The sequence below is a fragment of the Gopherus flavomarginatus genome, chromosome 5, assembly GCF_025201925.1.
Source record: "Gopherus flavomarginatus isolate rGopFla2 chromosome 5, rGopFla2.mat.asm, whole genome shotgun sequence".
NCBI classification, from domain to species: domain Eukaryota; kingdom Metazoa; phylum Chordata; order Testudines; family Testudinidae; genus Gopherus; species Gopherus flavomarginatus.
In genome coordinates this window covers 140476425-140491937 of record NC_066621.1, presented here as the reverse complement: position 1 = coordinate 140491937, position 15513 = coordinate 140476425, and the positions used below count along the sequence as shown (strand labels likewise).

Genomic DNA, 15513 nt, shown 5'->3' with positions numbered 1-15513 from the left:
CAGTACGAAATTAATTCGAAGTTATTTTATTCAAATTTCCAGAATCTAGTTCATACATTCAATGTTATGTGTCCCCACTAAAGCATGTGAATTCGACGGAGTGCGCCCACAGTACCGAGACTAGCATCGAATGGCGGAGCGTTGCACTGTGGTAGCTATCCCACTGTTCCCACAGTCACTGCCGTCCACTGGAATTGTCGGTTAAACTCCCAGAGCATGATGAGGCAAAAACATTCTCACAGGTTTTTCTGGGTGTGTGCCACCACTTGCTCCTCGCTCTGTGAAAGCTACAGCAGACTCCATGCTGTCAGCAGACGGTGCAGCACGGTGCACCTCCTGTCTCCTGGTATGTTGAATCCACTTTGAATGACCTCTCCTCTTTCTATCTACTCTTTCATGTAACTCATTTCCCGTCATTTCTCAGCCATCATGAACAGCGCTGCACAGCTTCTCTGCTTTTTCCATGTTGTCTGTCCTGGGCTCCCATGGAAACTACAGAAGGCAACAATTCCCCGCCATTTCTTGGCCATCATGAACAGAGCCACACAGCTTCCGCAGCAAACTCTGCTCATGCTTCCGCCGTAAACTCTGCTATTGCTGCTTTTTCCATGTTGTCTGTCCTGGACTCCCATGGAAACTACAGAAGGCAACAATTCCCCGCCATTTCTTGGCCATCATGAACAGAGCCGCACAGCTTCCGCTGCAAACTCTGCTCATGCTTCCGCCGTAAACTTTGCTATCGCTGCTTTTTCCATGTTGTCGGTCCTGGGCTCCCGTGGAAGCTACAGAAGGCAACAATTCCCTGCTGTTTCTTGGCCATTGTGAACAGAACTGCACAGACAATCTGGAGAAAGCGGCGGAAGCTGTCCTGGGCTCCCATGGAAGCTACAGAAGACAACCATTTACCGCCTTTTATCTGCCATCTTGAACCAAACAGCTCATTTTGCGCCCTTTTTCCAGGATTATCCATGCAAGCGCCATTGCGCAGCAAACATGGAGCCCGCTCAGATCTCTGCTGCCGTTTTGACCATTGTAAACACCTCGTCCATTATCCAGCAGTATGTTTAGTACCTGCAAAACCGGGCGAGGAAGTGCGATTACTATACTGATGAGGACATGGTCACCGATGTTTCTAGATGCATGGCAGGTGGCGATTGGGAGATCATGATGGCATTGGGCCAGGTTCATGCCGTGGAACGCCGATTCTGGGCCTGGGAAACAAGCACAGACTGGTGGGACCACATAATGTTGCAGGTCTGGGATGATTCCCAGCAGCTGCAAAACTTTCATATGCGTAGGGCCACTTTCATGGAACTTTGTGACTTGCTGTCCCCTGCCCTGAAGCACAAAGATACCAAAATGAGAGCAGGCCTCACAGCTGAGAAGCGAGTAGCCATAGCACTGTGGAAGCTTGCAACGCCCGACAGCTACCAGTCAGTCAGGAATCAGTTTGAAGTGGGCAAATCTACTGTAGGGGCGGCTGTGCTGCAAGTAGTCAATGCAATCATTGACCAGCTGCTATCAAGGTGCAGAGGAGCAGACTCACCCTTGTGGCACCTCCTGCTGGTGACTTCTGGGAATTAGCTTGGTTCCAGCTCCGGAGCGTCCTCTGCAGGCTGATGATCTGCCTGTCCTCTGGCCCCATGTCCCTCCCAGGACCCAGTGCCCTTTTACCTGGGATGCTGCTCCCTAGCAGTAATCCCCTCAGTCTTAGGGTCTCCCCTCCCTGGGGGATCCCCCATCCACTATTCCCACCTTGCCTCAGTACATGGCTACTTCCAGTCATTGTCTAGCCCCTGCGCCCTGGGGCAGACTGCAGTATCAGCCTGGCAACACTGGCAAGGTTGGGTTTGTACTGCTGCCTTGGCTTACCCCTGGGCTGCCCTCTGCAACCCCCAGTACCTTTTAGCCCAATGCTAGGCTGCAGCCTGGGGCTTTCTAGGTAGGAGCTCCCCAGCTCCTCTGCCTTTCCTCAACCTTGCTCCACTCAAGTACACTGTCTAATTCCCTGCAGCCAGGCCCTTCTCCCTCTACAGGCAGAGGGATACTGTTCCTGGGCCTCTGGCTCACAGCCTTTCATAGGAACCAGCTGGGCCTGACTGGGGCATGGCCCAGCTGTGGCTACTTCCCCAAGCAGCTTAGCTCTTCCCTGCCACAGCCCTCTTCCTGGCTGTTTTAAGGCCTTCAGGGCAGGAGCAGGGGATCACTCTGCTACACAAGGGTAGCGACTTTGGGAAATGTGCAGACCACTGTGGATGGCTTTAATGCCCTGGGGTTCCCTAACTGCGGCGGGGCAATAGATGGAACACATATCCCCACCTTGGCCCCGGTATACCATGGTGGCCAGTACATAAACTGCAAAATTGTTTTAAAACTGTTCTTTATTATTTGATGCACAATGCACTGAGAGAAATTAGAAGGTAGACTGGGGGAGAAGGGTTGGGAGGGGGGTGCAGGAGGAGGGAAGGACAAGTCCAGAAACCAAATCAGAAGTTTGCATATGCCAGCTTTCTGGTGCTTGGGCGATCCTCTGGGGTTGACTGTGTGGGTCCTCATAGCCTCCCCCTCGTGTTCTTGGGCATCTGGGTGAGGAGGCTATGGAACTGGGGGAGGAGGAAGTTTGAGTATACAGGGGCTGCAGCGGAAGTCTGTGGTCTTGCTGCCTTTCCTGCATTAGATCCAGTGTTAGATACAGCGGAGCCATTTACTCTAAACACGAGCAACCCAGGGCGGCTGGGTTCCCCCACTACATGGCTCCGATCAGGCTCTCACCTCACCAGAAGTATCTTCCCCAGAGTCATGGAACAGGAGCCTGCCTTGGGAGTGAGGGGAGGCTACTGGATCCAGCATTAAGATTAGTTCCTGGCAAGGGGGGGAACAGATTCCCCACTTGCCGCCTGTGCACTGTCTTCCTCCTCTTCGTCCTCCAATGCCTCTTCCTCCTTGCTCCGTGCAACTCTCCCCTTGCAGGTGTCCACAGACAGTGGTGGGGTAGTGGTGGCATCACCTCCCATAATTGCATAGAGTTCACGGTAAAAGCAGAATGTATGGAGCTATGACCCAGGGCGCTCATTTGCCTCCCTGGCTTTTTGGTATGCTTGCCTGAGCTCCTTGATTTTTGTACGACACTGCTCTGTGTCCCTGGAGTAGCCTCTTTCTGTCATGGCCCTGGAGACTTTAGCTTAGGTATTTGTGTTCCTTTCTTTGGAACGTAGTTCTGCCATAACAAACTCATCTCCCCAGCATGCAATGAGATCCAGTACCCCCTGTTCAGACCATGCTGGAGCTCATCTGCGAATCTGGGACTACGTGATCTCTTGTGATGGTGAACTCTGTATGGTCGCTTGTGATGGTGGACTGTGCTGATGATCACCAAACAGGAAATGAAATTCAAAAGTTCCTGGGGCTTTTCCTGCCCACCTGACTAGTGCATTGGGGTTGAGAGTGTTGTCCAGAGTGGTCACAAGGGAGCATCCTGGGATAGCTCCCGGAGGCCAATAACCTCGAATTGCATCCACAATTCCTTTAACCCGGGATTGCAATCTCGATTTAAGTGCTACTCCACTTGCCAAGGAGGAGTACAGAAATCGAACTAAAGAGCCCTTTAAATCGAAAAAGAACTGTTTGGTCATGTGGACGGAATCATTTTTTTCCCCCCAAATAACTTGGCTAATTCTGAAATAACAGGCTAGTGTAGACCAGGCCTTAGTCTACTTTTCCTCCTTTATCCCCTTGCTCCAGGAGTATGAAGTCTCAGTAGTCATCTTCTTCTGCATGCCCTGTCCTCCTCTCCAACCACTCTTCCCATGGTGGCCTATAAAAGCACTATGCTACCCTAGAAAAGACACCAATAGAGGTAGCAGCAGCAGCAACGGAAAAGCGAAGCAAGCCTTTACAGCCAGCCTCTTCGTTTTGTTTACTACTCCTTTGAAATCTGCTCACCTGGTTCCCTACCTGCAAATCACGACAACTGCATCTCCATCCCGGAACCAGAAGGAAATAGCCTGTTGTCTCCTCCTCTCCACACACGTTTCTGTGAGGGCTACGAAGGTCTTCTCCAGTGCAGAACCATACTGATTCCAGAAACTGAACGCAAAGGACCAGAGCTCTAGCAGCAAGAGCCTGGCTTTCTGCACTCCAGAACTACCAAACAAGGGACACTTTCACAACCCTGGCAAACTCTGTCAGTGGAATCATTCAGTTCAAAACAAACTGCAACGGTTCCATTTGCAAATTCTTGCCCATTATACTTCACACTCTGATCCTCTTTCCTTTTCTGCCCACTGCCCTCTCTTCCAGTGGTTCTCAACCTATTTACCATTGTGGGCTGTATCCAATACTACCTGTATGGCCCTGAAGATGTCACATTAGCTGCAGCTGTGTGCTGATCGGGCTGCAAGCTGCCCACAGGCCGCAGGTTGAGAACCACTGTTTTAGCTACTAGTATTTTCCCTTCTCCATTTCTAAGATAACCCAAACAAGCAAAAAAATAATTATGATGTTTTTGTCTTTCAAATATGTGATAAACAAGATACATACAATAAACCAGTTGTATGTTCTTGTAATTATAACCTTTGTCTTCTAGCCCCATTCCATCCACCCCCTTTGGGTTTGTCTTCATCAAATTACATCTTGACAACCATGAGGACTATGCGCTTGTCTTCATGTACAGTGCTACAGCTACACCACTGTAGCAGTGCCACTGTAGCACTTTAATGAAGACGTTCCTATGCTGACAGGAGAACTTCTCTTGCCACTGCAGTTAATCCACCTCCGCAAGAGGCGGTAGCTATTTTGACAGGAGAGGCTCTCCTGCTGACATAGCACTGTCTATGTGGGGGGTTAGCTTGGTATAACTACATCGCTCAAGGATGTGAATTTTTCACATCCTTGAGCGATGTCGTTATATCGGTATAACTCTGTAGTGTGGACTTGCCCTATCCCTCTAGCAAGTTCAACACCCTGCCTAGCACAGGGAGGAAGATGTAGGCTTAGTTGATAATCCAGGGATGAAACCAGGCATCTACCACTAGAGCCTAAAGAGCACAAGCACCTTTTGACAAGTGGGCATAAGAGTCACCTAAAGACTCCCCTTCCTTCTTTGTTCAAATAAATGGTGGATGGACTAGACAGCTGTGGGTATGGCTCTGCAATTCAGCATTAGTGTTACCAGTATGCTGACTTCAAAGAAGCCTGGAAGATGAACCTCAGCCCAACATAAAACCTTAATGATTTTCTCTACTATTCCTTTCAAACCCCACACAATGACTGCATCTGAAGAGAAACTTGATCCAGGTGACTATCACCAATAGGTCATCAAAGCAATTCTCTTTTAGATTTTATAGAACAAATCTCACACCCTTGTTGATTTACGTTTTGTAAAGCTTCAGTATTTCAGTAAACAAATCCTAACCATCAACAATTTAACTGAATTACCACATAAGGATCGTAAGCACCAAGGAAACACCCCCCACTGCCCAGATCATCCCAGCACTGGATCCCAGATGGCTACTCTCCTCCTCCTTTGCAAGGTGGGAGAAAGCACCGCAGCCACTTGGCAGGGGGCCATGCAAGGGTGCCTTCAAAATATTTTTTGAACTCGGTTCGGGTTTTCTGTTGTAACCTCATCCCCCTGTCGTTCTCCTATGGTTCTCAACACATCCCTCTTCTATTTTGCATCACATCATCTCTTTTTCTCCCTCCTCTACCCCTCACACTAGCTCAATTTCCCCTCCTTTATTACCCTCACCCCTCTACAATTCCCACTAACTATACCTTTTCCTCTCTCTATTCAAATCTCCCTTCTCCTCTCACCATCACAAATCCAAACCACACATCCTCTGCTGCCACCTCCTGATCTTTGGTGACCTTTGTCCCAACCCTGGCATTCCCTTCCTCATCAACCTCTTCAACACCCATACCTGTCCCCCCACCAACTCCACCCATTCTGTCACCATTCCTAACCATACACCTCTCCTGCTCCATTTCCCCCACCTTCTCCCCTCCTCTGTGTGTCTTTGGAACACCCATTGCATCTCTGAAAAGATCTCAGTCATCCACTACCACTTCGTATCTTGCTCCCGCTAGCTCCTGGTTCTCAGAGACCTGGATCCCTACACTGATTCTGTAGTTGCCCTCTCTTAGAGAGGCTTCTCCTTCCCCCACAATCCTCTCCCTGCCTTGGATCCAACTCTGGTGGATGTGTGGCTTCCCCTCTCCCAGTTCTGCCACTTCCAACCCCCTTCCTCAGCCCTCTTCCACTCTGTCTTTTGAGCAACACAGCATCCCAATCCTTTCTCCTCTCATCTACCAAACTCCTCCCCATCAGACTTCCTCTCCGATTTTGAGTCCTGGCTCTTTCTCTTGTTATACTCTCACTCATTCTTGGTGACTTCATCTTCCATGTTAATGACTCATCTGATCCTGTAGCTATGCATTTCCTCACCCTCTCCTCTTCATTTGACCTGAAGCTCTGGTTCAACTTTCCCACTCATCAAATGGCCATTCAACTGACTTGGTCTTCACCAAATACTCTGCTCTCACTGATCCTACGTTGTTGATGTCTCTCTTGAGACCACCACCTGATCTCTTTTTGCATCACTCGTTAGTCCCCTTCCTAATACTCTGTCACTTGGTTTTTCTTTGCCTTCCAGTCCATCAGCATTGAAGAACTGTCATCTGCTCTCAGCCTTCTCCTCCCTGCCCCCTCCCCCTTTCTTCCATTTATATGATTGATTATCTCCATGCTTCGCTCTCCTCCACCCTTACTTCTTTTGCCCCTTTCTTCCATGACAAGGCTCCCCCCGCTAATCCCCAGCCCCGGTTCACCCCCAACATGCACTTCCTCTGCTCCTGCTCTCACGTTGCAGATCTTCTCTGGTAGAAATTCCATGACCAGGCTGACTTCCTCCACTACAAATTGTTCTCTCCTCCATCAGTTCTGATATCATCCTAGTTAAACAACTCTACTTCAACGTAAGTGAATCCCATGACACAATCCTAGCCAACTTTTTGCCACCTCTGACTCACTCCTCAAATCCTACTCTTTTCTCTCAGCACAGGATCTTGCCAATGTCTTCCACAAGATAACTGACAAACTACAACATGACCTTCCCTATTCTCCTCCTACAACTCTTACCTCCTTCTCTCCTGTCACAGATGAAGAAGTTTCTCATCTGCTGTTCCCATCTAACTCCTCCGCTTGCTCTAGAAACACCATCCCATCTCCTGAAATCCCTTGCATCCACTCATCCCTTCCCTTACTCTTTATTAAGCCTCTTGCTCTTTTCCCTCACAATGCAAACATATGTTAGTCTCCCCTACCTTTAAAAAACCCAACCTTCACCTCACTTGCCTCTCCAATTACCACCCCCATCTCCTTTTCAGCTCTAAGCTCATTGAGCATGCTGTTTACAATTGCTGCCTGGAGTTCCACTCCTCTAATTCCATCCTAGAGTCTCTCCAATGCAGCTTCCACAGCTTACACTCAACTGAAACTGCTCTTGCCAAAGCGTCTTACGACCTCTTCCTAACCAAAGCTCTGAACGGGTACTCCATTCTCAACCTCCTTGATGTATCAGTTGCCTTTTACCATCAACCATGCTTCTCCTTGGCTTCTGTAACTCTAGCCTCTCCTGGTTCTTCTCCTACCTCTGACTGCTCCTTCAGAGGATCCTCCTCATCCCCAGCCTCCAACTTTCTATGGGAATTCCACAGTGTTTTGTCCTGGTCCCCACTCTTCTTCCTCTCACCTTATATCTGGGCAATCTCATCTACAAACAAATTCAACTACATCTCTATGCTGATGTCTCAAAGAGCTACCTCTCTACTACAGATCTGCCTCTTTCTGTCCAAACTAAAATCTCAGCCTCTCTCTCCAATATCGGCTCATGGACATCCAGCTGTCATCTCAATCTAAATATGGCTAAAACAGAGTTCCCCCACTGTGTATACCACCACCATCCCGCCTGTCACTCAAGCCTGTAACACACGCATTATCTTTGACTCAGATCTTTCTAGATCCTCAAATCCAGATTATGTCTAAATCTCACTGTTTCTTTCTTCATAACATCTCTAATATACAGCCTTTCTATCCATTCACACAGCTAACACTCTCATCATGGCTCTCATCTCATGCCTTTACCACCACACATTCTTTTCTTTGGCTTTGACAATGCAGTCTTGCCCTACTCATATCCATTCAGAACATTGCTGCAAAGACAGAAGAGTGCATCAGAGAAACATTTTTATCTTCATTAGAACATAATTTACCGCATACAATAAATCCTAAAAGCTGCAGTTGCTTTTTTGTTTTCTATGGGTACATACATACTGCCTGCCAGATCAGAGGGTAGTGTTCGATGTATTGGGGACTGATTCATCGTGTCTCATCTGGACACGATAAATCGATCCGCTAATCGACGCCCGTGCTCCACCTCAGCAGGAGGAGTAAGCAGAGTCAACGGGGGAGTCGTGGCAGTCAACTCGTTGCCGTGAGGACAGCCAGGTAAGTTGAACTAAGATACTTCGACTTCAGCTACTGGAATAGTGTAGCTGAAGTTGTGTATCTTAGTTCGAACCCCTCCGCTAGAGTAGCCCAGACTTTTGTTTTCCTAAACTCTCACTCTGATCACATTACCCGTCTCTTTGCATCCACTAGCTCCCCCCTTCCTTTTTGGATCAAACTACTTGTCTTCACTTTCAAGGCCCTTTAAGACCCATCATCTATCATTTATTACCTAGAGGTCGACTAAGATGCCTATTGGACCTTTGATGACAGTTCCATTGCACACTTGCTGAATTTTCAAACAAGCACCATCACGCTTTCTCCCATGCTGACTTGTAGACTTAGGAGAGGCTTCTGGTAATTATCTGCAAAGCTACCTCCTTATACTCCTTAAAACTCTCCTTTTCTTTGATGCCTAGGAAAAAATTGCCAATGGTTAAGGCCACTGGTGTGTGGACACCACAGGCTGACCAATATTGTCCTGTTTCCTTATCCTATCCCAATGGTCTGTCTGTATCCATCTGTTGTTTCCTGTCTTATACTTAAAACGGTAATCTCTATGGGGGCAGGAACAATCTTTTTATTGTTCTATGTTCATAAAGCACATCGCAGAATGGAGTCCTGGTCCATAAGTGGGGCTCCTACCTGTTATGGTAACATAAATAATGATAAAGGTGTAACTTAAGTGTACCTCATCCAACTCATCAACCCTTCAACCTTGAGAGGATAACAACATCTCTGGAGGAGTATTAATTGCAAAAAAATTGTGTCCTTTATGAGTGACAAAAATAGAACTGACGAGGCCTCATATGGAAACCTGCCCAGGGAAGTTAACCATACTGGTCACCATAGAACCCAATACCTGAGCAGACTACCAAGTCTCAAGGTTGACTGAAACAAGTCCTGACACTGGGATCTAAAGCTTCTCTGTCTAAGTTAGCAAGCTACTACCTAAATTTTGTATGGAAATTAGCTCCTAATGAGGTCAGGGGTAGCTAGCAAGCTTTTTTTTTTTTTTTTAAAACCATCTTAGACTAGCCCAATCTTTTTATATAGTGGGAATAACATCCTCATAAATCAGCTTTCCTATCTTCCACCCTTTGGAAGGGATGAACATAGTCAATGCTGGAGTAAGAAATTACAGAAAAGTGCATCAGGGAAAGATTTTTATCTTCATTATATCATAATTTACTGCATACAATAAATCCTAAAAGCTGAAATTGCCCTTGTTGTCTATGCCGCACAATGTCTGGACCACAGCACTCTAGGAATTAATGATTGATTATTTCCCTGAAGATAAAACCAATCTTCTGTTCAGCAGAAATACATTGTAATTATATAATCTGAAGTTCACTTACTTCCTTGCCCTGGGTCATCTTCATCATTGGGGAAAAGGTCATCCAGAGGTTCTTTGGTAGAATCTGTGTCTTTGTCTTCCTATACAAACCCCAGTCCCAAGCAAAGTGTTACATTATTAAATCTAAAATCACTTAAAACATTAATATACAAATATATATAAAATCTATGATTAAATAACATTAAAGATATGCATAGTCTTGCCCAGCCTCACATACGACATCCTCTATCTCAATGCATATGCACAAAACAACTGAATTAAATTTGCACTGGCAATCTTATTTCAGAGGTTTTTAACTCAGTCAGATCTCTGTGGATTTTTGTGAGGACAGGAAAAGGGGTACTAATGACCTCGCACTATGCGTCTGCCAAATTTGAAAGGTTTTTTTGCTTCGAAGCATGGAGGTGCTAGGATATTTATCTTGTCTAAAGACCAGGGGGCTTTGGAGTGGAGCCTGGAGCTGGAGCATGGAGCAGATGGAGCTGCAGGTTTTTGCCTGGTGCTGGAGCGGAGCCGGAACACAGCTCTATAGCCCTGCTAAAGACTATAGTTCCTTGTTTAGCCTATTAAATTATTTAGGTACTGTTCCATATTCTTAAGAACATAATTATGTACCAAGACTAAAAAAAAAAAAAAAAAGGCCAGTGCAGGCTATTTAAGTTTTAGCTTTTTTAGATTTTCTTGCATTGCATGCAGCTGACTACCTGATTAAAACAATTCACTGTATTCACACTGTGCTAGAAATGGTTTGTCTAGCAGTTGCTTAGTATGTCTAAACACATGAATTTTGCCACTCCTACGCCGTTTCAATAATAGGTCAGAAGAAAATAAAACAATTAATTGAAACAGACATAGACACCATCTGGAATGTAACAATTTACAAGATGAGATCTATTTCTGTGATAATGCCCATAAATCAACCAATGATGGCTTGAGGGGCAGATAGGTTACCAAGCACTTACTTTATTTAAAATTATGAAAAATCACTTTTGCAAGGGTATACATATGTATATTAAAACTCTACATATTTGCTTGCACTCCTATTTTCCCCAACCCTTCATATGTCACTTCCCTTCTTAAACTGTAAAGTGTAGGGACTGTGTCTGTGTTTTCATAATGCCTAATACTATGGGGCCCCTTTCCTGACTAGAGCCTCCAGTGCTAATATTAAATAATAAAAATTAGGGAGACCACTATCTAGGTCAAAATCATTTTCCAGACTGCTCCAAATAATGCAATTTCCTTTTATATCAGTAATTTACGCATTTAACCTCAATTCTCATTTTATTATGGAGTTTAAAAACAGACATTATATGGCTTTCTGAAGATAATTTTCGAAGTAAAATTTTTAGCAAGTGTGTTGCTAGGTATAAGTGTTTTACTATATGCTGGACTTTTACCCTCTCAAGTCTACAGTGTAGTTACTCCATCATCTGTAAAATATAGGTCTTCCTGAAATAAAGATTCTTGGAAGCAGTTCTCTATTGCGTGACTGTATAAACTACATAAGATTAGGACAATATAAACATATGAAGAAATTAATCTCCTAATGTGCCTGTCTATAAACAAAATTAAAATCTATATATGAAATGCCTGTTTCAACTGCTAAAAATTCGTATCTGGGAATAAAAAGCTCCTTAGCAGCTTACTAACAAAAAGAAACAATGCTTTTGAATGCACATCTACTTACTGACGGAGAAATATCATCATCATATTTTTTTAATTGATTCATGAATTCCAAGTGTTTCTTTTCTTCTTCCAGCTGAGCCACAGACTGTTCACTCTTCTGTAATTTCTGTTGAGTACTGGCTAGTTCATCACGCAACCACTGATTTTCCTGGCATAGCCGGCGAACCTGAGCACGCAATTTCTGCTTCTCTGATTCCACTGCATTTAAGTGATTTGACAAGGCCATCATTACCTAAAAAGCACAAAAGATTACAAGACATTCTTCCTGTACAATGCATTCTTTTAGTATTAACATATACGGCTTTTCATGCACAGATACCACTGCAGTTGTGAAATCTGAATATTTGTCTGGCTCCTTTCATAATTTCCATTTGGTTGCTGATTTCTCTCTATTTCTGGTATCAGAGGAGTAGCCTTGTTAGTCTGGATCTGCAAAAGCAGCAAAGAGCTCTGTGGCACCTTATAGACTAACAGACGTATTGGAGCACGAGCTTTCGTGGGTGAATACCCACTTCGTTGAATGCATGACTACATGCATCCGACGAAGTGGGTATTCACCCACGAAAGCTCATGCTCCAATATGTCTGTTAGTCTATAAGGTGCCACAGGACTCTTTGCTGCTCTCTATTTCTGCCATATTTGCTATCCGTTCAGCTGAGAGTAATCTGAAGAAATTCTTACTCCTATGCTGTGCTGTGATTGCTTTTACTGATGATGTAACATACAGTAGCTTATATAAGTTTGCTACCTTCACTGCTGTTTATAGTAATGTACTTTGACAGCTGGGAATGACCTCTCCACATGTACAGTAATAAAGGCTGTTTTCTGTCTTGTCAGAAATGGTGTGTGGCCCCTTTAAGGGCTACACAGCCACAGAATTACTTGTTATGGCATATTCATACCAGGTCAGCATGCGGACACTGAACCATCTCCACCAGATGACCAAAAGAGAAGGGGACAATTTATGTCCACCCTGGTGCAGAAAAAACACTCTTTTACCCAAACAAGGCAGAACAGCACACACCCTGCGACCCTTGGAAGTAGTTAAAATACACCTCTACCCGGATATAATGCGACCCGATAGAACACAAATTTGGATATACACGGTAAAGCAGTGCTGCGGGGGGAGGGGGAAGGGGAAGGCCGCGCGCTCCAGCGGATCAAAGCAAGTTCGATAGAACGTGGTTTCACCTATAACGCGGTAAGATTTTTTGGCTCCCGAGGAGAAGCGTTATATCGGGGTAGAAGTGTACCAGGTTTTGATATGGTTAAGGCTATGTTTTAGTCATGGGTATTTTTAGTAAAAGTCATGGACTGGTCATGGGCAGTAAACAAAAATTCACAGTCCAAATTGGGAGTGGGGGGGATGTCAGCCCGGGTGCTCGAGGGGCGGCCGGGGGGGGAGGGGGCTCCCTACCTGGCTCTGTGCCCCTCTCACCCCGGAAGCAGCTACTTCCCCCAACCCCGGCTCCTAGGCAGCATGCAGAGCTGCCTGGCCATGTCTCCAGCCAGGAGCTGAGGGAGAGGCATGTCACCAGTTTCGGGGAGGCCCCCAAGGTAAGCACCACTCAGAGCCTTCACCCCATCCCATGCCCCAACCTCCTGCCCCCTCACATATCCAAACTCCTGCTGCTGGGTGGGTGTGCGAGTGCACCTGCTCAGGTGTCCTCCGGGCAGGCGTGGTCACGGAAAGTCACGGAATCCGTGACTTCCGTGACATACTAGCTGCCTTAGTCAAGATCCACTGTGGTCATTATACTAATTGCTCCTTTCTTGGCGAAGGGAAAAATTCTTTCCCATCCTTCTAACCCCTCACCAGATTGGCCAACATAAGGTGTGGGAGGGGGGGTTTCCCACATTCTCCACAATGGGTTGGGAGCTTAGTTGGGACAAAATCCATGGAACGTAGATTAGGCTACCGTGTTGCAACTTATTATGTAAGCTTGGGGTGGATACCCAGTGCAGTTACTCTGTAAGGCAGGGATAAGGTCATCAGGGGTTTTCAGGGCTCCTCTGACAGGTACAGCAGAGAATCAACCTCTCTCCTCCTGAATAGCCACCTTAACTCTCATTTGAGGGGGTGATGGTGAGGTCCTAGCAGCAGGTTGGCTGTGTACCAGAATGGGTAAAAAAGGAGGGCTGACAGCAGCCTCCCGCATATATGTAAATGATTATGGAATTACCTGTACTGCAGTTTTTTCTGCCAGGATTCCCAGACAATTACGAATAAAGTTGTGGCCTAATTAAATCACATCAAGTCTCCTATCCTTCTGGCATAGCTGGACAAAGGTCACACAGAACCTAACATATATGCAAAAACCTATGTAAATGCAACTGAAGGTTGCAAACTGGAACATGAAATGCAAACATTAAATCCTAACTGATTATGTTATTCAGCCTCCATGAAAAATTCACATTCTGCAGAACGTAAGCTTCCATTTTAATATATGTGTTAAGTTTCTAGGCCTTATGGTTGCAAAGAAATGTAACCCAAAATAGAGCAGTAGCTGAGCACCTATTTCAAACTGTCTAAGATGGTAGGTTTATGAACTGCCCATATTCATCTCAACAGGGTATTAATTCTCCAGCCCAATAACGCTTCAAGGGGAAATAATTATAGGATTCAAATAATCTAAGGTGTGCAATTGTACATCTGACCTGCACATACAATTGTGTACAATTACAACTGTTCATTCAAGACAGGTAATTGCACACACATACACGCAACAAAGGACAAAGAGCAGTGGCTATCTAAAAACGTTCTGTATTGTTTATTCTCATTAATTATGCTAAATACAAACGTTACTCCTGGGGAAATTCTGCGCCACTGCACATGCGTAGAATTCATGTCCCCCGCAATTTCTTTGCATCCCCACAGAAATATGACTTTTAACAGGGAAGCAAAGGGAAGCCACAAGAGCAGTCATGCGACCCTCACCAGCAGTATGTTTTGGGTGCCCAGGGCAGCCAGCAGAGGGGTAAATTGTTGTGGGGCAGGAGGCAAGACTGGGGAAGATCCAGCTGGTGGCTCTTACCCTGAGCCAGGCTCAGCTGCTAGTCCCGGCTGGGCAAACAGGACTTCCTCTTTCCCTGTACAGCATTCGGGGATGAGTCAGACCCACCCCAGATTTCTCCCCAGGCTACAAGAAATTCTGCAAACTACCCCGTCACCCACTTCTTACAACCATCACTCCTCAGCTGCAGAGGAAGGGATCACTGTGTGGAGAGCAGCTTCCTCATCCGCCCAACCCCTGTGCATCCACACCCCCTCATGCCCAGAACCTCCCAACAAGCCTCACTCCCCTCGTGCACTCTGAACTCTCCCACCAATGAGCCCCACTCCCTCTGCACGACCAGCCTGATGAGCCACCCACACCCGGATCTCCCACCCCACCGAGCCCCACTCCCCCAGCCTCTGGACCCCCCTGCTGAACCCCCATACCAAATTATATCCCTCCCACACCCCTGCTGAGTCCCAGCCACTTTCACCTAGACCCCTCCTGCAGAGTCCTATTACCATTGTACCCAGAACCCCGCAAAAAGCCCCTGTGCATCCAGATCTCCCCCACATCCAGATTCCCCACTGAGCCATCCACAGAACCTCTCAACCAACACCTGGATTTCCCCCACCCACACTAAGCCCCGCCACACTTGGATCCTGCTGGGCTGAGCCTGCCTGCTCACACCTGGTGCACCTGACATGGAGGGGCAGGTCTCTGGGATGTTTTGGGGACAGGTCCAGTCCTTGTGCTCTGTCAGGGTTGGGTGCAGCCTCACTGCTTAGTCCATGTCCCAGGGCATGGGGAGGAACTGCAGAGTGATCTCCCACTTCTGTGCAGCCAGTTGCCTGTGCTCCCCAGTTCCATGCTGGAGCCTCCACATTTATTTGACAAATAAAATTCAATTTTAATTTGTTTGGCGCAGAATGCCCTCAGGAATAAAAAGTAATTTTACTAACTAC

At 46.3% G+C, this 15513-nt stretch overlaps 1 protein-coding gene across 6 annotated transcripts in view; it reads right to left on the bottom strand.

Moving 5' to 3' along the window:
- The window catches only part of LOC127051613 (kinesin light chain 1), a 133528-nt gene that overhangs the window by 34850 nt on the left and 83165 nt on the right, over positions 1-15513 (bottom strand). For all 6 annotated transcript variants that reach the window (XM_050954153.1, XM_050954147.1, XM_050954148.1 and 3 more), the window contains 2 exons: positions 11554-11784; positions 9865-9943 (listed from right to left, as the gene is read on the bottom strand). In XM_050954153.1, coding sequence (XP_050810110.1) covers positions 9865-9943; positions 11554-11784 — 310 coding nt within the window. The remainder of the gene's footprint in view (positions 1-9864; positions 9944-11553; positions 11785-15513) is intronic.